The 21,695-nt window shown below is 40.0% G+C and overlaps 1 protein-coding gene across 15 annotated transcripts in view; it reads left to right on the top strand.

Moving 5' to 3' along the window:
- The window catches only part of Fry (FRY microtubule binding protein), a 409,821-nt gene that overhangs the window by 283,591 nt on the left and 104,535 nt on the right, over positions 1–21,695 (top strand). For all 15 annotated transcript variants that reach the window (XM_076872110.1, XM_076872112.1, XM_076872111.1 and 12 more), the window contains 7 exons: positions 206–338; positions 5,012–5,119; positions 14,576–14,834; positions 16,174–16,356; positions 18,205–18,291; positions 20,399–20,658; positions 21,065–21,254. In XM_076872110.1, coding sequence (XP_076728225.1) covers positions 206–338; positions 5,012–5,119; positions 14,576–14,834; positions 16,174–16,356; positions 18,205–18,291; positions 20,399–20,658; positions 21,065–21,254 — 1,220 coding nt within the window. The remainder of the gene's footprint in view (positions 1–205; positions 339–5,011; positions 5,120–14,575; positions 14,835–16,173; positions 16,357–18,204; positions 18,292–20,398; positions 20,659–21,064; positions 21,255–21,695) is intronic.

The raw sequence follows: 21,695 nt of genomic DNA, 5'->3' as shown, positions 1-21,695 counted from the left end.
AGCACCTGCTAAGTGTAGGGCATTATGTCAAGAGCCACGCAGAGGGAAATTGAATCAGACCCAAACTCTCTGCTCAAAGAGAGCTTATAGGGTCTTATGGGGTCTTCAGTAAAAAAAAAAAAAAAAAAAAATGTTATAGAAGATGAACTAAAGCTGTTCTTTGATAGTTTTAGTCAAGGTTGTAACTATATTACATGTTTTTCAGGTATGTCCTTGTATTACTCTCAAGTACGAAAAGCTGTGGACAACATTTTAAGGCACCTGGATAAAGAAGTAGGACGGTGTATGATGCTAACCAATGTCCAGATGTTAAACAAAGAACCCGAAGACATGATCACGTGAGTACAGTGAGGCTGTTGTCCATGAGGAATTGATCAACCAGGCGTGGTGGAGCACACCAGTGATCCTAGTGACTCGGGAGGCTGACACAGAGGATCACAAGTTCAAGGCCAACCTAGGCAACTTAGGGAGACCCTATTTCAAAACAAAACTGTAAAAAGTGCTGGTATGTAGCTCAGTGGTAGAGCACTTGCCTAGTATGCCGGAAGCCCTGGGATCCATCCCCATCATTACAGAAGAGAAAAAGGAAAAAAAAAAAAGAGCAATTAATGAAGCAAAAGATAGAGGTAGATATTCTTTCTTTCTTTTTTTCTTTTCTTTGTTTCTTTCTTTCTTTTTTTAATTCTCACTTCCTTGAATCAGAGATGTAAGAAGTGCCAAGGGTAGTTTAAATAATTAAATAAATACAAATACTTTGGCATTGCCCAGCATACAGAAGGCCTAGTGTTCAATTCCCAGTCCCACCCCCAAATCTTTTTTCTGATATTCAACTGATCATAAAATGAAGTCAAACCTGCAGTTGCTCTATTTGGGTTATATTTTGAGTACCATTAAGCCAGCAAGTTAGAATATGAGACACCTGAACCATTTATTGGTCCGCATTTTTCAGAAGTGACCTTTTGTTAAAAAAAGAAAAAAAAGGTGATCTTTTGTTCCCAAGCTCTACCATATCACCTGTGATTCAATGACATCCCAATTTATACATATCCCACTTTATAAATCTCAAATTAATTTGTTTCCAATGGAAATTCCTGCTTAATAGTTTCAGTGAAACTGTGCCATAGATTTTAAGAAAGCATTTATAGTACTAAATGTAGAACTCAAATGTTCTCTGCCCAAATCAAAAGCTGCGTTTGTGATTGAGCTCGGCGGAGGAAACCTGTACAACTCATATTTGCTATTTTTCACTAATTTCAATAAGAATTAAGATTTGGTTCTAATTCTACATTTTTTTTTAAATTTGAGACTTTGTCATTGAAGTGTGAATTAGATTTTATTTGGCAGCTGTGGCATAAATTCCTAAAAACATAACTAGGAAGATTTCCTCTATTTCCCAGCATAACCAGCCTCAAATATCAGAATTAATCTGAAATTGTTACCTATATAGAGAAGTTCATATTGTATGAATTTTATCACATTGATAGTAAATGCTCATGATTAAAACAGTTGAAGTACAGAATTATTTTAAATATATATTTAGTAGCATCTAAAATGAAAAGCCTCCTCCTAGGCATCCCACTTGAAATCAAATCTGTGACCATCCCTTAGCTTCATGTGATTCCTTCCAGAACTCTCCCTGCTTAAATGTACTATATGGAAATACCAATGAGCTTCAACTTATGGTGGGGTCATATCCCAATGAGCTTATTTTAAGTTGAAAATGTTATACGTTGAACATGCATGTACTACCCCTACCCTACCCGAATCCTGTCTCAGCAGCACTGTGCCCTGGAGAGTATCAGTTGTTCCCCTTATGATCTCAGAGCTAGCTGGGAGCTGCCCAGCATTGCAAGAGAGAATCACTTGTCACTAACCCTGGAAAAGATCCAAATTCAAAGTTCCAAGTAGTTTCTACACTTTCACACTGTGGTAAAGTCAAAAATTACTAAACTGGGGAACATCTGTACTTTTTTCTTTCTTTCTTTCATTTTTTTTTTTTTTTGGTAAAAACAGAATTATACAATGCATATTACCCTATAGCTTGCCAAACATTTGATTAAACCACATGGAGGCCATATCACTATAGATTTTTCAATCAAAATAATAACAGAATTGAGATTGAACAAGACTGATAACATTAAAAATACTTCTTTAGCTTTTTAGTTCTTGCCTCATAAGTTAACAGATTATCCATAAGCCTTTAACCTCATTATTCCATATTCCTTGAATACTTTAAAGATATTTTTTATTTATCCTGTAGAAAACATAAGAAATACTTTTAAAATTTCTTTCATATGGTTGTTTCCTATTTAAAATATTAAAGAATTAAAGAGCTTTAAAGGAAAATCATAGTAATATTCAGGAAACATCAGAAGTAGATTCAAGACCAAAACAATATATTCAAACATGTATAAGCTTAAATATAAATACAAATATTCTACTTAAGTTTTAACTAATGCCTCACATTTTTGTCTAGATTCTTCTTTTTCCTATTCATCCATTTTAAGATTCCCCCAAATAAGACTAAGAATAGTTTTCATGTTAGACTTTAAAGTAGATCCCAGAGTGGAAAATCACTCATTGCTTCATTTCTTAAAAAGAACAAGGAGAAATGTTAGGGAATCATATAAGCATTTAGGGGAAGAGGGTGGAGACCACAGAGTACTAATGGGAACAGTCATCTGAACTGGTATTTGAGGTTGTCCACCATGTTCCCAGGCCCTGGATTAAGGTTTGAACTTGAACATTGAGTATTTTGTGTTACTCAATCACCATTCTTCATTTCTTTTGTGGCTAATAAAAGTAAGAAAGAAAATAACAAATGTTAAAAAATAGTAATTTTAACATCTGTTAGTAAATATTCTTAATTGTGTTATTTTTGGGAGTTCACATGGCTTCCCATAAAAACCCCAGAGACAGCAAAGACTGCAATAGTAAGAGGAAATCATGCACCAATTAATTCCTAATCTAGGCTGGATTTATCAGCTTGGAAGTCTGGCAGGGTTCGCCTTACACTTCAGGCCAGGCGGGGTCATCTCTTTTCCAGCAGATATGAATATAATCCCAGCTGTTTACAACATCTGGTGAGCAAGCTAGAAAAACTGTTTAAACTGTTGAGACCACTCACAGCTATTGTGGGTGTCATCCAAAGACATCTCTCTCCTTCGGCTGATTAGAAACCACAGTGCACCAGCTTCCTCTCTGAAACCTTCATTTATCTGATGCCAGAGGTCCAAGGAAAAAGTGAGGAAAAAAATATCTTATGATCTTCTACAAAAGCAGAATATTTTAGAAGTCAGAGTATATATCTTGCTTTTCATATGAACAGTTTTGTATTTATCCTTCACCTACAAAAGCATTCTAAAAAGTAAGGTCACAGCTCAGGATTGCTATTAGATGATGATCAGATTTGGGAATCCTCCTTGCAAACACTTGTTGCTCTTCTATTCTGGCCACCATTACTGTTCCCAGAAGTGATTACTTCTGTGTCACTTTGCATTTTCATTATTGTGTCGGTGTCCTATTACTGCTTTAACTTTGTAACCAATTTTATATTTATTCTCAGAAGACTAAATCATCAGAATATGGATATGCTGTTACGTATTCTCACTTAGGTTATTTGAAATATCTGATGAATAGTTTAATTTCTTATAAAAGTTATCAATTAAGTGGTTAAGAATCAAATAGTTACCTATTAAAATATCTAAAACTTGAAATAACATATTACAAAATTCAGTTATTCCTCTGAATCTACAGGGAATTTTTTTCAGGATTTCCCAATTGTTTCCCAATTGTTTGGTATATCCAAAATCCTGGAAATATATGCATTTTCAGAGATAGGCATTCATTAAGTCCCTTGTATAAAATGGCATAATATTTGCATATAACATAACCTATGCATTTCCCCCCATATTAAGCCTTCTGTAGGTTACTTATAACACTTAAAACTATGCAAATACTATGGAAATAGTTGTAACAAGGAATAATGACAGGGGTGGGAGAGGCTGTATATGTTCAATACAGGCACATTTTTCCTTAAATATTTTCAATCCATGGTTGGTTGAATCCATGGGGGTGGATCCCATAGGTATTGGGTGCTGACGGTATACATTTTTGCTTTCTGTGTGCTAACAACACAGAAGACATTATAACCCTTAAACACTAATATCTTCATGAGAGTAACTAAAAAGAGAGGTCTCTATTCTACAGAGATTACTATAAGAAGTCAGAAATGTATATATAGGATTTTACCTGTTGTCGTGAAAGACTTAGTTTGGAAACAATTTTTTTTTTTTTAAATGGGGCTAGGTGGTCTAGAGAAGCATGGCACATCAGGGAAAGAAGCTTCCAGATGTCACACTTGTAAAAGCGGCCATTATGCATATATTAAAATCCCATTTATGAATGTTAAATGGAGGAACGACTATGATATATTTCTTCGTGCTGACACAGTTAAGCATTTCTGTGATTCTAGTGTTTTAAATGCAGGCCACAGGGACCAAATGGATCCCAATTAAATAGCAAGCCTATGATAAAATGCTCTTGATAGGAAGGGCAGCAGAATAAAATAGACACTAGTATTGCTGTATGTATATACGTGTCTGTATAACCAATGTGATTCTGTAACCTGTACACTTGGAAAAATGAGAAATTATACCCCATTTGATTCAAAGGTATGATATGTCAAGATCATTGTATTGTCATGCGCAACTAATAAAAAAAATTAAAATAAAATAAATGAAAAGTAAAAAAAATAAAATAAAATAAAATAAAATGCTCTTGATAATCAGCATTTGCAGAGATATGTAATTCTGTGTTACATTTATATTTTAAAAATTTTATTAGAAATGGTCAAACTGTAAAGGGAATAAACAGAATACTGGAGCCAACACAAGCCTGTGATACAGAGGCATGGATTAAGTTCCAGTCTTCATTCACATACTTAACAAATGTTTTTAAGAATTTTTCACAACCTTTTGACCTATATTTAAATTTTGTCTTCAAACGCTAGGGGTGAAAGAAAGCCCAAAATCGATCTTTTCAGGACCTGTGTTGCTGCTATTCCTCGACTGCTTCCTGATGGGATGTCAAAACTTGAACTTATTGACTTGTTGGCCAGGTAGGTGAGACATCATTTGACCAAAACTGATCTTACTCCTTTGTCAGGGTTCCTAAAAGAAAAGAAGTCCATATTTAGACTCAACAGAAGTTTATTGATTAGGGTATTATTTCTATGTATGGGCAGGAATGAGTAAAGAAATGTTGCTTAAATTATTATTATTCCCATATTCAAGGGCTTTAAAATTCAATTTAGAATGAATACATGAACGCATAAGGTAAGCAATAACCCAGGGCCTGGGAGTTTATAAATTAACAGCACAAAAAATGGACACCTGGTCAGTGAGTAGCCCGGTTACTGTGTACTGAGGAATTTGACAGGTGACTCTGGGGGATGATGAAATTTGAACTGGCTTTGGAAAGGAAGTAGGATTCAGGAAGGTGAAGGAAGTGAGTCTGGCTGGAAAAGAGTCCATTCAGGTCTGACCCCTCCCCACCAGGGACCAAAATAGGAAGGTATTGGGGATCCTAAACTACTGTTAGTACTTCAGAAAGCTACCGAAAATCACTTTTACTACCCTCCCCAGCCTCCATAAGAATGCACAGTCCAAGTAGAACCTGAAATTTATTTGCTGTGAGTGAAATTATCATGGTTCAGTAAGCTTAGTTATTTCCTATTGGTCTGCAGCTCTAGCTGACATTATGTATACCTTACATTTAAAAATCAGAAGTGACGTATAACCTAAAAGCAGGGTAGAAGACAAAATCATTAGATTCATGGAGTGTAAGAAATGAGAATAAAGTCATCATTGGCTTAGAAATTAAAAAGAGTTGGGGGCAACCCAAAGATAAAAAGAAATATCAGTTTGGGGAGGTTAGATTTCCATTGAGTCTCAAGTATTAGTACTGGTATTTAGACAGATGAAGTTTTAAACAGAGGAATGAAAGACTTTAAAATGTCATTTTAGGCTGGTTAATCTGATAACGGTGGAATAAAGGAGAGCTTAGGGAAGGATAACAAATATTAACGCTGACCCAGAGAGATGCCCCGTGCCTAGCCAAGGTTAGAACCTTCTGCCAATATCCTTCCCATCAGTATTCAAATTAATAACCCAAATTGCCACCGTCATGTGACTACACCTCCCGAGGCTCTGAGCATCCCGTGGAGCCTTGTGTCTCAATTCCTGTGGTCATGGTCCTCTCCCAGGGATAGCCAGCCCAGCCTCTCTCGCTCACATCTGGCTCTCGTGGAATGGCTTTTTAGCCTCCTGTCCTTCCTTTCCTCTTCCCAGCACCAACAGCAGAACCTTCCTGAAGACCCATAACCTTCAAAATCACAGCCTTGAGCCTTGGTGCTCAGTAACCAAGGCTCTACCCTCCCAGCTGGTGTTTGTCGCCTGTCATCACCTGTTCTTCCATTGTTTTTGTTTGTTTGTTTTGCTATCACCAGCAACCTGGAGCCCAGGATCCCTCTCTTTTCCATTCCATGCTTAGGACACACTTTAATGACATAAGGTTTTAAACAGTTGCACCTTAGGCCTTTCCCGACGAAGCCTTGCAATGGGAATGTGAGCAAAAAGCACAATCATGGGAAAGGGGGCAGGCAGAGGAGAGAGGAAAAACTAACCCCGGATGGAAGAGGGGTTTCCAGTTCTTGGTTACCCCAGAGGACCAAAGGGTGGATTTCCAAAGTATAGTAAACACAGTGATTTGGCAGGAAAACGGAGAACAAATTAAAACTGTGAGGACAAGTGCCAGAATAACCTGGAGACCCAAGGGACCCACCTGTGAGTTTGTCACAGCCCACAGTAGAGACAGCACTCCCACAGGAGACTTGTTCCCACAGAGGAGGGGTTGCCGAGTGAACAGCGAAAGTGGCCACAAGGCCCCTGAGAGCTCTCTCCATGGCCCCGTGGAACACTGCGGAGCTGGGGCTGCCCCGGGATCAGATGAACCAGCTCCAAACTTCACCTCTCCAAGGGACACAGAGGAAGCAGCGGAAGGAAGCAGTCCAGCAGGAAGCCTGAACTTGGCACCCTGCTTGCATTTTACTATCTGTGTGACCTCTGAATTGTTTAGCCCCTCACCCTGTTTTCCTTGGTAAGACTGGAGGGATACTGCCCGTCTTGGGGACAGTGGTGAGGGCTGACGAGAGGCCTCTGCACTCTGGTATCTGGTAGGAAAAGACCAGTTCCCTGAAGTGGAAGGAAAGTTTGGTTTGCTCAGTGAAGATCTAATTGTTGGTATGAACACTAAGGCCCTGGAAACCCAGGGCATGTAGATGACAGTTGGCACTAGGGTCATGCTGTTTTGTGGTAAATCTGTCTAGGAGGCTCTTACCTCTGGGATCACCTTGGTAGCTTAATCCAGGGACGCTGGAATCTGCAGACCAGACTGTGGTGCCAGGCGTGTGGGAAGAGAGTTCTGTTAGGCACGGCTGGAATGTCAGTGCTATTTATAGCATGTCCTGTTTATTATTATGTACATTCTTACGGAGCCCAAGGCCCTGGGTGCTGTGTTTGTTTTTTTTTTTTTTTTTTTTTCATTTTATTTTTTTAATGAGGGAAAAGAACAAATATTCTTGAAAGTTCAAGAAAAAGAATACACCATATCAGAAGTCCATGAAGAGCCCTTTTCCATAAATTTCACAAGAAAAGAGGCTGTTCTCCTGGGGGAGTTCCCCAAGTGTGTGACCCACATGCTGGGCCCATTAACCTGTGAGACCTCTATGAGAAAACGAGGCTCTGTCCTCATGAGGGGCCGAGGACAGAAGCGAAGTCACTCCCTGACAGTAAATCTGGGTTTGAAGTGTCCCCCAAGAAGCCTGCAGCCACCCTCTACGTGATACCCACCGAGTAGTCACACTTGGGCTAAGTTGACTTAAACATGGTCTCCTCAGACCTTTGACTTTACACACTTCACACTCACATCCATGGTACAGTTTTACTTGAAATTCTGGTTTTGCCCGTAATTAGCAAAACAAGACTAATACCCCCTCAGACTGCTCTCCCTCCCAGCTCAGCCCCCTGTAAGGAGTTTGAAGGACACGTCCCACGTGGCTGCCCCCAGGCCTGATGCCAGCATTTTCGGTAGCGGCTGAATACCAGACCCTCAAGCCTGGGACCTACAGTGGCGTGTTTAACGTGACAGTGACAGTGACAGCCATGTATGGAATGAAGCAGGCAGGCCACCGCCTCCAGTTGCTAAGTTCCTGACTTTATAGCTATTGCTCAAGCTGGGTGTGAGGCATCTTTCCCTGTGGGCGCCCTGGAGATGTGTCGGCCTTATGAGCCTCATGGGAGACCCCTGGGGTACTGCCTTCTGGCCCTTAGCAGAGCCTTCCCTGCTGAGCTCTCTGGGTCCCCCAAGATTCTCCACATAGAAAGGGGGGCCTTCTTCTCTCCCCAGTGATCGGGAGATCTCTTGCTCCCTTGCCCAATGTGTCCTGCTTCATTCTTTGAGCACAGGAAGATTTTTTTTCCCCCAACAGTCCAAGGCTCCTCCCCTCTGTCACTTCCTCCCGTGCATCTAAGGGTTTGCTCTTCAAAATTTACCCTCCTTTTTCAAAAATTTGTCCTTGTTAATATGATCATAGTGTTTTGTGAATTAAATAATGCATACAAATCACTTAGAATAGGACCTAGTACAAAATAAGCTCCTCCCAAAATTAGTTGATTTTAAGTATCTTCGCATTTGAATGATATATATACCATGTTGTACAATGCTGTTCCTATACATTATGTTATCTAAGCTGGATATATATTCATCCCTGATTTTAGACAAGGAAGTTGAACTTCAGAGGAGCAAAACAGTTTGCCCAAATTCACAGAACTTTCCTGCAACCAAATGTTATTGGTTTTATACCAAATAGTAAGCGCCACTTACGCAGTGTTTCCTTATAATTTGTGGAAATGTCTGAGGTCATACATACACAATTCCACAGTCTTCTGTGGCACCTGAAATACACTAGCCGCTGTCTTGCGTTCACGCTTCTTGTATGTATGTGTTGTGGAGAGCAGTTAGTTTGTTTGGTGTATCTGACAGGGAAGTACTTCCAATAGTATAGATTGCTCCCCAAATTCACTATTTCTTCGTTTTCATCAAGACACAGTTTAATGCTCTGCAAATAGCTGTACGTCCATTCTTTAAAGACCCCTGAGGCCACCACCTAATGAGCTGGTACAGTGACTGACAGTGCATTTATTAGCAAGCCCTCCTTCTGGAAACCCTTATCTCCTGGGCCTCACCTTGAAACCCTTTCTTCCTCTGCTGCCCCTGGGGACTCGGTGACATTATTGGGCAGCAGCTTCCTCCTAATGACCTTGTTTTTGTCTTGCCTAGTTCACAGGAGGAAGCTTCTCCTAATGATCTTTTCTTCAGGACATGGTTTGTGAGTTTGAAATCCACGCGCCCCCCCTCCCCTCTCATTGGCAAAACAAGTGAACGGCCACATTACTGAAAGCTACCGGGAGTGGGAAGCCTACCTTTGTGCAGGTGGTTTGCCTTAAAAGTATTTATCCCATATGGCCCACCCAGAAGGCTGCTTTGTCCAAGTTCTCGTTCTCCTCATTTTAGAACGTGTCCTACTTAATTCAGCAGCAACCTTGTGTGAGCAGCATGGCCCTTGGGATCATGCCACTTGCTTACTCTGGATCACGGCAGAAGGTCCCTGGAACCGTGAGCGGTGGCACACAGGGTCTGTGCGACATGTGCCTGCATATTTGCTCTCTGATCTGAGCAGTCGTAACCATGGTCACAGCTCCTGATGCCAACCGCTTGGAGGGACAGCTGCAGTTAGTGTTGTAATATTGGTTTCTCTGGATATATTTTACTGCTGTGTCCCTGTGGAGACATTTCAAGCCCCGTCAGTGATTTTATTCATGTGTATCCATGCACCTGAGACTCTGAGGCTCCTGGGAACCACCTCAGTTTCTTAGGAATCTTGTTTGAGAGCCATCTCCTCCCCCATAGTCGACTTCTCCACGTGTTGCTTCTCTTAAAGTCTCTCTGTTCTCTTTTCCAGGTACTGCCACTAAACTTCCTTAGAGGACAGGGCTTTATTTGGCAGGCAGGGGATGGGGTATGTTTTTCTTAATTACAGTTGTACTCTTAGTTTGTAGTCTGAACTCCTCTGCTTTAGTGGTCCAGTTTCCCTATGGGACATCCTAGCTGGGAGTTGACAGAGTTCCCTCACCTCTCCCTGACCCTGCTAGACAAGGAGACCTCAAAGGATTTGCAGTAATGGAGGCCAGTCTCCTGCTGCTTTCCTGCAGAGCTCAGGGACTCAGAATGGCTGGATGTCTTTCTCATTTAATCCCGAGTCATCTCTTCCTTTTTAGTTAGCTATTTTTTCCTATTTTGTGTTTTACATAAATCTTTACCACCCTATGTTCCTCATTTGCTGCCAGAGTGACTTGTTCTGATGGGGTAGTTCCCCATCAGTCTCGGTTCCATGGCAGGGAAGACTTTGTCTTCTATAAACATTCTGCTTTTGCCATAAGTTGGGCCTTCTATCCCCAAAGCCCCTTCCTCTAGGAGTATCTTTGGGCCCTTTCACTGATGGAGCATGTAAACACCATCGTTCCAAGAGACATGGCCACCTTGAACAGTACAGATTCCACAGCCTGAGGCTCCCAAAGAGTCCTTCAAATGATCCTGAGCCGTGGGCTTGGAATTTAAACAGATTCCAGATTGCAACTCATTCATGAGAGCAAAGATAGAGAAGAGAATTGATCTCATTTGCAAAGCTGAAAGCATTAGTCCTTATTTATGGGCTTCTTCTTCTAGGAAGACCACAACATGGTTTTTATTCTTGGTGCTTTCCTAGTGTTAGTTTTTTCTGGCTACTTAAATAAAGAGCCAGAAAAAGGGGCTTACATGACAGAAATCTGTTGTTTCACGTTTCTGGAAGCTACAAGCCCAAGATCCAGGGCTTTCTGCCTTCAGTGGAGTGTCAGAACTTGTCCCCTGGCTGCGTCCCAGGCTTCTGGCCATCTGCAGTGTTTGACTTTCCTTGGTGTATAGAAGCCGCTCACCAAGCACTGTCTTTGTCTTCCTGTGATGTCATCCCAGTGCACCTGTCTGTCACCAAGTGTCCTCCTTTTATAAAGATGCCAGTCGTATTGGATTAGGGACTCTCCTCCCATGTGGCCTCATCTAATTTGGCTAACCATATCTGTGGTAATCCTATTACTGCAGATCATAGTCACATTTTAAGGTACTGAGGATCAGCACTTCAACACATGATTTTTGTGGGGGACACAATTCAACCCACAGCAATGATCCATATCATTACCATCTGTTACCATTCATTCAGTAAACTCCAGTTCCTGGTTATGCTATTGCTTGTCCTAAACATGGTGGGTTTTTATCTGTGAAAGCTTATTTCCTAAGACATTGGAACCATAGAGAGGAATAAATGTAATAAATTGAAATAATAAATGTAAGATGAGAAGATGACTTCAAGTACAGTTTTGAAAACCAGTGATTTCCAATCATGGACTGCTCGCGGGGCCTAGTGGTGCATGCCTATAATTCCAGCAGTTTGGGAGGCTGAGAAAGGAGGATCTTGAGTTCAAAGTCAGCCTCAGCAATAGCAAGGCACTAAGCAACTCAGTGAGATCCTGTCTCTAAATAAAATACAAAATAGAGCTGGGATGTGGCTCAATGACTGAATGCCCCTGAGTTCAACCTCCAGTACCCCCCAAAAAAACAGTTACAGACTGCAAAGATCATTTAGAGTTACTTGGAAGCGAAGCAGATATTTCCTTCCCAAATGAATGGGCTTCAGGGCTTCTACCCCAGCTTTACTAGAGCAACTCAGATTTTCTGTATTATATATGGAGTTTATATTAGATTCTCCAGAGAAACAAATAATAGGATATGTATATTGGGGAAAAGGGATTTGTTATAAGTAATTGGCTAACACAACCATGGGGGCTGGCAATCAGAAGTCTGAAGGGTGGGCCAGCGGGCTGGAGACCCAGGAGAGCCAAGCTGACAGTCTGTATCTGAGAACTGCCTGCCGTAGAACCAGGAAATAGTCAGCTGAAGTGTAAAGGCAGCCTGCTGGAGAATTCTGTCTTGCTCAAAGGAAGCCAGTCTTTTATTCTGTTCAGGCCTTTAACTGATCAGATCAGGCCCAGGCACAGAATGGAGAGCAATCTGTTTTCCCCAATCAACTGATTTTCATATTAATCCCATCCAAAACACCCTCACAGAGACACCCAGGGTTTGGCCAGCTATTTGGGCACTGTGGCCCGGGCAAGTTGACACACAAAATTAACCATCACAGAGCTCTACATAAAACTTTGTTGAAAAATAATGGTTCTGCTGCTGGTGGAAATAGAAAGTTTGAAAACCCCTGCCTTACATGATCCTTAATTGGAAGCCCATGGTAAAGGCCTGTTTTCTTTCAGCAACTATAATCACATAAGAACTATAGATTTAATTGCAAAAGATTTTCCTGAAGAATTAGCCTAGAACTTCCTTCTCGGCAACTTTGTAGAACTTTCTGGGCTTTCAAGACAGCAAATATATTCCCTCTTCAGTGTAAATCTGTAACCTAGAGAGACTTTCACCTGCTTTGTATTGTAAAATTTGTACCAATTGGTGTTTTAAGAAAGGAGTTTGCTTAGCTTATTAAGCTTTTGAAATACTGTCTTCTTTTAATAATGTATAATTGGGGCAGCTTGTTCTAGACTTGTTCTGTGGAAAAAAAAATATGGATTATTGATTAGAAGTCCTGGATTGGAATCCTGGCTCTTTCCCCTGATACATTACTGAGCGATTTCCTTCACCACCCTGGGGCCACAAGTTCTTATTTTTTGGGGGGATCGTATCTCCCCTGTTCATGGGGGCAACCATGGATTTAGACATGTTCTCTGACCCTGAACACCTCCAAGCCTGAGTCCTGGAAGTTGGGTCTCAGTGTCTCTGATCTCCGTCTCCCCCTTTCTTCCCACTCCTCTGCCTGGGTCGAGCCCTATGACTCACTGACTTTGAGTTGTGATGACCTGCTCTCAAACTTGGTCTGGTTCCTTCTCCAAACCACCCTTATTTTTTTTTTTCAAATGTGAATTGAATCATGTGATTCAATTACATTTTCCCTCTGTAAAATGTACAGTATACTGTTTATTTTCTTCTTTTAAAAATAGCTAACTGTTGAGTGCTTACTATGTCCTCATTGTAGTGGTAAACACTATACATGGATCATCTCCCAAACAGGTTTATGAGGTGCAGTACAGTGAGTATTTCCATTTTACAAAAGAAGAATTCGAGCCTTAGATTAAGTTCCTAACCTGAGGTCATAGGTCAGGTAGCTCTGCAGGCATTCTGACACAGGACACTCTTACCCCTTCCCTGCAGTGTTCCTCCCTAGGTGGCCCACAGACCCTTCAAGGTGCTGTCTCGCTCCCTTCCCACCATTGCCTGTCACCCTTCTTGTGCAGGTTCCCCACCTAATGGCCAGATGGAACCCAATATCCTAAGTGCCACACCCAGTAAGTATAAAATATCTGAATCTTAGGAGGCTCCCAAGTATTCCTAAGTAAATGAATGAAAGAATCTCTCAAACATTTTGGTATCTGTCCAGACTTAATATCATTATATTTCTGTTAAAACAGGAATACATTGAAATTCTTTAGTTGACTAAGAGTTTCTCAATCTTGGCACTACCAATATTTTGGACCTGGTAATTCTTTGTCATCAGGAAATGTCTTGTGTATCATAGGATGTTTTGTAGCATCCCTAGCTTCTACCCACCAGACAGATAACAGGAGTACACCCCAAACTATACAAAGAAGAATGTTTCTAGCATGTATTCCCAGATTTGGGGGGCTAAGGCAAGAGAATGGCAAGTTTAAGGCTAGACTGGGCAGCGTAGCAAGATCCTGTCTCAAAAATCATCATCATCATCATCATCTCCAGACATTTCCCAATTCCCTGGAAAAGAAAATTGATAGAGGATCATTAGCATAACTCCAATTAAACTTCTGAATGTATCCTTTGCTCTTCCAGCTCCCAATGTGTCTTGCTATTAAGAATGGGATTTGATACCAATTTATTCTGTAGTCAGTAATGTATTAAAAAGTGTTCATATACAGCAAAATGCTATATGGTATCTCAGATTGCATTCTGAAAAAGAAAGGGGGGAGCCAGGCATGGTAGTACATGCCTATAATCCCAACAGCTCAGAGGCTGAGGCAAGAGGATTGCAAGTTCAAAGCCAGCCTCAACAACTTAGCAAGGCTCTAAGCAACTTAGCAAGACCCTGTCTCAAAATAAAAAGGTCTGGGGATGTGGCTCAGTGGTTAAGCTGGTGAAGGCTACATGCAAACTATTACCTTTGCAACTCTTCTGTAAATCTAAGAAGTCTTTGTTTTTTGAAGTATTCATTGAAACCATTTACCAAGCAAAAAATGAAGAAGGCTTGTTTTTTCAGACACAAGCAGAAGCAGAGATAAATATGTTCCTTCTTAGCTCTTAGTGACCTCCTTGTCTTTGATTCATTTCACAGGCTCTCTATCCATATGGATGACGAACTGCGACATATTGCACAGAATTCTCTTCAGGGCTTACTCGTTGACTTCTCAGACTGGAGAGAAGACGTGCTGTTTGGCTTTACCAACTTCCTGCTCCGGGAGGTCAACGACATGCACCACACGCTGCTCGACTCGTCCCTGAAGTTGCTGCTGCAGCTGCTCACCCAGTGGAAGCTGGTCATACAGACCCAAGGAAGAGCCTATGAACAGGGCAACAAAATCAGAAACTCAGAGGTGACTTCCCCCTCTCCCCACCAGCTTGTTTTTTATTCTACTACACATGTGAGTGAGTGGCAGCTTCTGGAGTTCGTCCTTCCAGCTACTAGTGTAGGGAACTTCCTCTGGAGCCACCCTTAGTTCTGGGCCGGCACACACTGCGAGAGAGAAACTCAGGCATGACATAGTATGTCAGGTCAGACTGGTTGACACTGTGGAAATTGGTTTTACCAGAGAATTTTGATTACAGATCTGTTTGTAAGAGCAAATGGCTATAGGACAGGGAGTTGAGCTAGACATGGATATTGATATGGGTACAGAAATAGATATATAAAAGTTTTAGCTGTCCGCTGATTTTTGGTTGGTTTTTTTTTGGGGGGGGGGTTGTTTGTTTTTGTTGTTTTACTCTGCAACATATGAGTTGTTCTGCCAGTATCCACAGAGAAGAAAATGTAGTCTTGTGGCTTCTTGATATTTCATGCCTCAGTCATGAATGGCAAAACATTTTGGAGAGTAGATTGAGAAGGAAGATTGTCCAAAGGAGAGCCAGGGTCCTTGTTGCCAGGCAGAAAGCTGGCATTGGCATTGGGCAGATGGAGAGAGGTCTGGCTGGGAGGAGCATCGCTGAGGGTCTGAGGACTGTGGAGGCTCAGGACAGCACATCAGCATCCAGGGAACAGCAGGATGAACCCCTCTGGGGATAGGCTGACCTCAAAGATGGTGTTCAGGTCCCTCTTCCTTCCGTGTCTGCTACACATGCCGGAAGATGACAGGTAGAAAAAAGGGGGTTGTATGTGCTTGGGAAAGGGAAATGAGGTGGAATCTGCCATATCATCTGGCTTGTTTCTGCTTTAGGTTCACTTGTTTGAAGTTTGGGAACTTTCAGAACTTATCGCGTAAATGTGCCAAACCTCAATGAGAATCTAACAGACAAACAAGGAAGCAAGTGTAAATAGAATGTAAAATGTTTAGAAATTCAATTTAGTAGTATGTAAAAGTCTATAGAGAATTTAGATGAAAGTGACTTAGGCCATTTTGATCATGCATATAGATATTGCACAAACCCAAATGCTATGGAGAGAAGCTGTTTTGTTTTTGTTATTATTAACAGGTTTTGAAAAGTTATTTCTCATCAGACATACCAGATGGTTGATAATATTCCAAAGCAACGGTTGATCTGAAAAGTAAAAAGGGATCTAGGATATTTCACGAAGAATAACAAATCCATAGAAGTGTCTGATTCAAAGTCATTGTCATTTAGTATACTGTTACAAGGTCAAATGTGCCAAAAGAATATTTTTTCCTGCTTGCATTGGTCTCTTGCTGAATACACAATGTTGCTCTTACTTCATGACAGCTCATTCCCAATGGTGCCAGCCACAGAATCCAGTCGGAGCGAGGCCCTCACTGCAGTGTCCTCCACGCCGTGGAAGGCTTTGCTCTAGTTTTACTCTGCAGTTTCCAGGTGGCCACACGCAAACTGTCTGTGTTAATCCTGAAGGAAATCCGAGCTCTGTTTCATGCCCTGGGTCAGCCAGAGGTATGGATTACTCTTCCAAATTCTCCAATTTCTTTCTTTCAACTCTTTTGAAATTTAGATAAAAATTACAAATAACACATTACTGTTTTGTGTACTCTCGTGTCACCTGTGATGTTGACAGTTTTCAATGCATCATTGGGATTATAATGAGCAATAGTGTCCTCTATCTTCTGAAGTTAAGTCATATATCCTGATAGCAATAAAGAAGACCACTCCTGGTCACTAAGGATGTTGCTTTCCCAAGTAAGGAACTTTATGATTTTATGATTTTTATGAATTTTATGATTAAGATATCATATTTATATTGGAGAATAATCTCTATAAAAATAATGTATTCCATATAAAATGAGAGGTACCAAACAGTCTGGCTAACTGAAAGTTGTTTAATCTCAATGATGTTAAGAAAATGGCTCCATAAGAAACGCATCCTGCTCAGATGGAGAAGGAAGCTAATTTTAAGTATGATCAACTCCAGCCAACCTCCCACCCGGGTCAAGGGCAGTCCACCTTCCATGAGATGTTACAGCTCGTGACCTCCAGCACAGGTTGAAGAAAGACCAGCTTTTATGTCACATACTTCTTTACCAAAAATGCCACTTTCAATTTTCTGGTCTTAAATCACTAATCTCGATTTCATGATCCTCACTGTGGTCACAGTTTTTGTAAAATATTTTCAAGCTCATCACAGTTCTTTCTGTTCACATTTCTTCAGATAGCTTTTTGGTTATTTCAGGGCCACATTGCTGGCATCTGGTAAATGGACCTCCAAGGCGTGCTGTATTTGGTGAACCTCCATTAAGTTTCTAATTATGATAGATAACAGTGATAGTAATTGCCATGTACAAAGTCAGGCACTGTGCCAAGTGCTTTGCACACGTTATCCATTTTATCTCACAATAAGAATTTATTTTGTTTATCCTAATATTACAGATACTGAGACTGAGGTTTAGAGAGGTTAAAGGACTAATCCCAGATCAACAAGTAGGATATTAGAGTCAGAATTCAAAGCCAGATATTTGTATACTATCTCCAAAGTTCCCTATTCTTAATGGCTACTCAACCAGACTGTGTCAAGGATGTTTCTCAAATGTTTTTTTTCTTTGACCAGCCACAACTTCTTTAAAACCATTCTCATTTATCACGGAATACATACATTCCAAGGCTTGCATATAAGACTTCTCAATAAATCATTTTATGTTTTGAAGTTTCTCTGTAGTAAAGAGCAGCAAACATATGCCTATCCATGTATGATGGATATGTACATATATTCTTCATATCAAAGAATTTTCAATAAGATACCTTCTCTTATTTTTTAAATTCATTTATTTTCATAAATAGCTGCATGCCACATACATATCACAGAAAGTCTGTAGTTATTCTCCAGTGAAGTTTCTTTTTGACTAGAATTCAGTCACTGTCAACAGTTTATCAATTATTTTGGCGAGATAGCAACTTAAAAATAATTGCTGCTTTTTTGGTCTGAAAAAGCCTGTTCTTGTAGGGTTTCCATTCCTTGAAAGGAACAACAAGTGAACACTTCAATGACTAATGTACTACACTGGTTTGGGGGTTCTTGTGTGCATGTATGAGTCTGTGAAATTCAGGGAAATGTCTTTTGAGAACAATGTGAATTGGAGTTCTAAATTATCTTGCCCTGAAACTCGAAAGAGAGAGCTCAGAACCTCTGGGTTTTTGCCTTACCTTTCACTGTCTTGGCTCTCGCTCCTCTGTGACAAACCCCTTATCGGTATCTTGCAAGCTGTTGTGCTTCATGCACTAGATGGAGGCAGTGGGTGCATGGGAAGGATTCATTTTCCCATGGAGAATAATCACCTCCTCTTTGTACAGGATGATGACAGGCCAATGATTGATGTCATGGATCAGCTAAGTTCTTCCATTCTCGAAAGTTTTATTCATGTAGCAGTTTCGGATTCAGTAAGTACTCGTTTGATTCTGATTGCTAGTAGTGCTTACATCTAAGCTCTGGACCTACCTGAAAGAGAGTGTCAAAGAAAAATCATGTGGCTGGATTTGGGGATTTAGTTAGATTAGTAAAAAAATGCAAAGTTACTTAGAAAAATAAGATTAGCTTTTCAAATGATAGCTTAGAAGACATTCAGATAAATTTTAAGCAAAAGTTAAGCCTTAGGAAAATAGATATTTTTCAAATTACAATTTCAAAAAGAATTGTTCAAGCTTCTTACAGAAAATCAATGTGTCTCACTCTTTATATTTAACACAATATACATACTTAATATTTATTTAATTCATATTGTACTTAATTTTTAATATGGTAACTTCTATGTGTGTAGTGCTTTACGGTTTGCAAGGTGCTTTCACATTTATTATCTCATTTGATCCTCAGTTTTTGAAACTCAAAAACATCATGGGACTGATGTGATTCTGCAATCTGTATACGGGGTAAAAATGGGAGTTCATATCCCACTTGAATCAAAGTGTGAAATACAATATATCAAGAACTATGTAATGTTTTGAACAACCAACAATAAAAATTAATAAAAAAAAAAATAAAAATAAAAACATCATGGGGTGGGGAGGTTGGGGATGAAGTCATCAGTAGAACACATGCTTAGCATAAGTGAGGCTCTGGGTTCAAGCCCCAGCACCAGAGAACAACAACAAAACTGAAATGTTAGTTAGAGTCCAGGCTTGCCTGGTTAGACTCTGAATCTAGCAGAACTTTATCTGCTACACAAATACATTCTTCCTTTTAAAAAACATATTGGCAGCTTTCAGATTTCCTGAGCAAGTAGAATGGAAACTAAAACTCATTTTAGTTATCTGACTTTTTAAAAATAAAAGTACAGTAAGAGAACCTGGATTCATTTCAACTAAATAGCTACGAGAGGCAGGGCAATCTGGGACAGCTAGCAGGATCCACATTGCTGACGTCTGATACAGATACTTGTCAGAAGTTATAAATGAATACAAACTCTGAAGACATTTGTTAGCTTTTCTTAGCTTTTTCTAACTGAGATTGAACGCAGAGCCCTGTTTTTAGTAGTCCTGTTCTTGCTTCTGGACATCATAATAATTATTAAACTGTTAGCCAGGTACTGCGGACCTCCACCACAGTATAGAAGTTGTCTGCTGATTTTTAGAAGTTCCAATTCTTTTAGCATGGAACAGAACTGTCAACTTTAATTCTTTTATATGCATATCTTACTTTCCTGTGGATGCCTTCATATTTTGTTCTTGTGATTTTGTTCTGTTTATTAGAATCAAAATCTTGAGGTCAACAATTCTGCACTTAGAAAGATGCACAGAAGGGGGGGGGGAGGAATGGGAAGCAGTGCCCGTTTCATGCCAGGTGTTTCTGCATCCATTATCCCTTATCCTGAGATGATGCCCAACAGACATGGAGGCAGTATCTTCTCCTGATGTAACAGCTAGATCGTTTGAAAATTGGTGTCCCCAAAACATTGGTATCTGCACTTAAAAGAGAATGAAATATAAGAACTGATATTTATTACATATATGTGTATTATATCACTTATTATCAGTTTTTATAGATATTATATATTACTGATATATGTATATATCAGTTCTTTTATTTCATTCTTTTAAGATATATATTTTATATTGTATATATTATATATGTATAGCTATATTACACATCTAGTCTGTATAATATCATGTAATATATTATATAATATAGATAACCTTCCAGATGTTTTGAAACATTATTTTTGCTTGCTATCATAGGGCGAGAGTAACTACTTATCTCAAAAATCATCAGTAAAATGCCCTTCATAAAAGGGACTATGCTAAACCATCTCTCTAAATCAAAGGGAAGGTGTTTCAGTCTGAGTAAATATAAAGAAGATCACAGCTAACACACACACACACACACACACACACACACACTGATGCAGGGATAAAAACACATTTATGAATCTCAGAGATAAATAACTTTTGAGATTTTAAAATGACAGATCTGTGCTATGGAAGAAGGTCCACTCATCCTGGTGAGGAGGGGTCATTTCAGTTCAACTTTGACTGCCTACCTCTGTGCCTGCAGGCAACGTTACCGCTGACCCACAACGTGGATCTGCAGTGGTTGGTGGAATGGAATGCAGTCCTGGTCAATAGCCATTATGATGTGAAGAGCCCTTCCCACGTCTGGATATTTGCACAGTCCGTCAAAGACCCCTGGGTCCTCTGCCTTTTCAGCTTCCTCCGGCAGGAGAATTTGCCCAAGCACTGCCCCACAGCCCTCAGCTATGCCTGGCCTTATGCCTTCACTCGGCTCCAGTCAGTGATGCCTCTGGTGGACCCCAAGTAAGGCAGCTGTGTGTTTTCCTATGTTTTGCTTATTTTACCATTTGCTCTCTTAAATTTTTATTTTATATAAGAAAATGGAATAGTATGATCCTTTCTAATTTCTAAGTTTCCTACCCAGGATTCTTAACATTGAGTAACAACAGATAAGAAGTCTTTCTCTAGAGCGATTTTTTTCCCTTAGTAATCAGTATGATTATCTATGTATAGAATCTTAGACTCTAAATGATGAAAGGGGCCATAATGTTCTATTCGCTCAGCTTCTCATTCTGTGCAGATATTCCCCGAACAACATCCTTGACAGACGGCTGTCTAGCTGAGTAAACTTCTTGTGATCTTTCATTAACAAGTGATATTTAAAATCAAGGACTTAGTTTCTCTCTTGTTTTTGACTCCCTGTTTCTAGCAGCCCAATTAATGCCAAGAAAACCAGCACTGCGGGCAGTGGAGACAACTATGTTACCTTGTGGAGAAACTACCTTATTCTCTGTTTTGGAGTCGCAAAACCCAGTATTATGAGCCCAGGACATTTACGAGCTTCCACTCCAGAAATAATGGCGACCACGCCTGATGGTACAGTGAGCTACGATAACAAGGTGACATGACATGCTTCAGAAGAATTATTCTGTAAGGTTTTTTTTTAGCTTGTTTGTCTAGAGTTCCCAGTGCAAATTGCACTGTGCCTGCCATCTGGAGTATTATGGGATCAGATTTTCATCCTACACATTTCTAAATTCCATTGAGCGTTTATGTGAATAATTTATTACTCCTCTCTGGCAAGAAGGGAACCGATGATAAAGAGAAGTTGAGAAACTTGCTTGAGACCATTCAGTGACTTGTATTTCTAAGTGCCCTGAGGTCATATTTGTTTTCTACATACCATATTTCTCTCACTCCTCACCAACTTTTCACCTTTAAACCATGCCTTGATTAAATGGTGTTGTTCAAATAGTTTTATAGACTTATATGGTTAAAAAAAGATGACTGTTATAAAAAAAAAAAATTGTCTTTAGAATATTGTGTCCCAGTTGGGAATT

The sequence above is a fragment of the Callospermophilus lateralis genome, chromosome 12, assembly GCF_048772815.1.
Source record: "Callospermophilus lateralis isolate mCalLat2 chromosome 12, mCalLat2.hap1, whole genome shotgun sequence".
In the NCBI taxonomy this organism is placed as follows: Eukaryota; Metazoa; Chordata; class Mammalia; order Rodentia; family Sciuridae; genus Callospermophilus; species Callospermophilus lateralis.
Note: the sequence above shows the minus strand (reverse complement) of the source record. Positions and strands in the feature narration are given on the sequence as shown.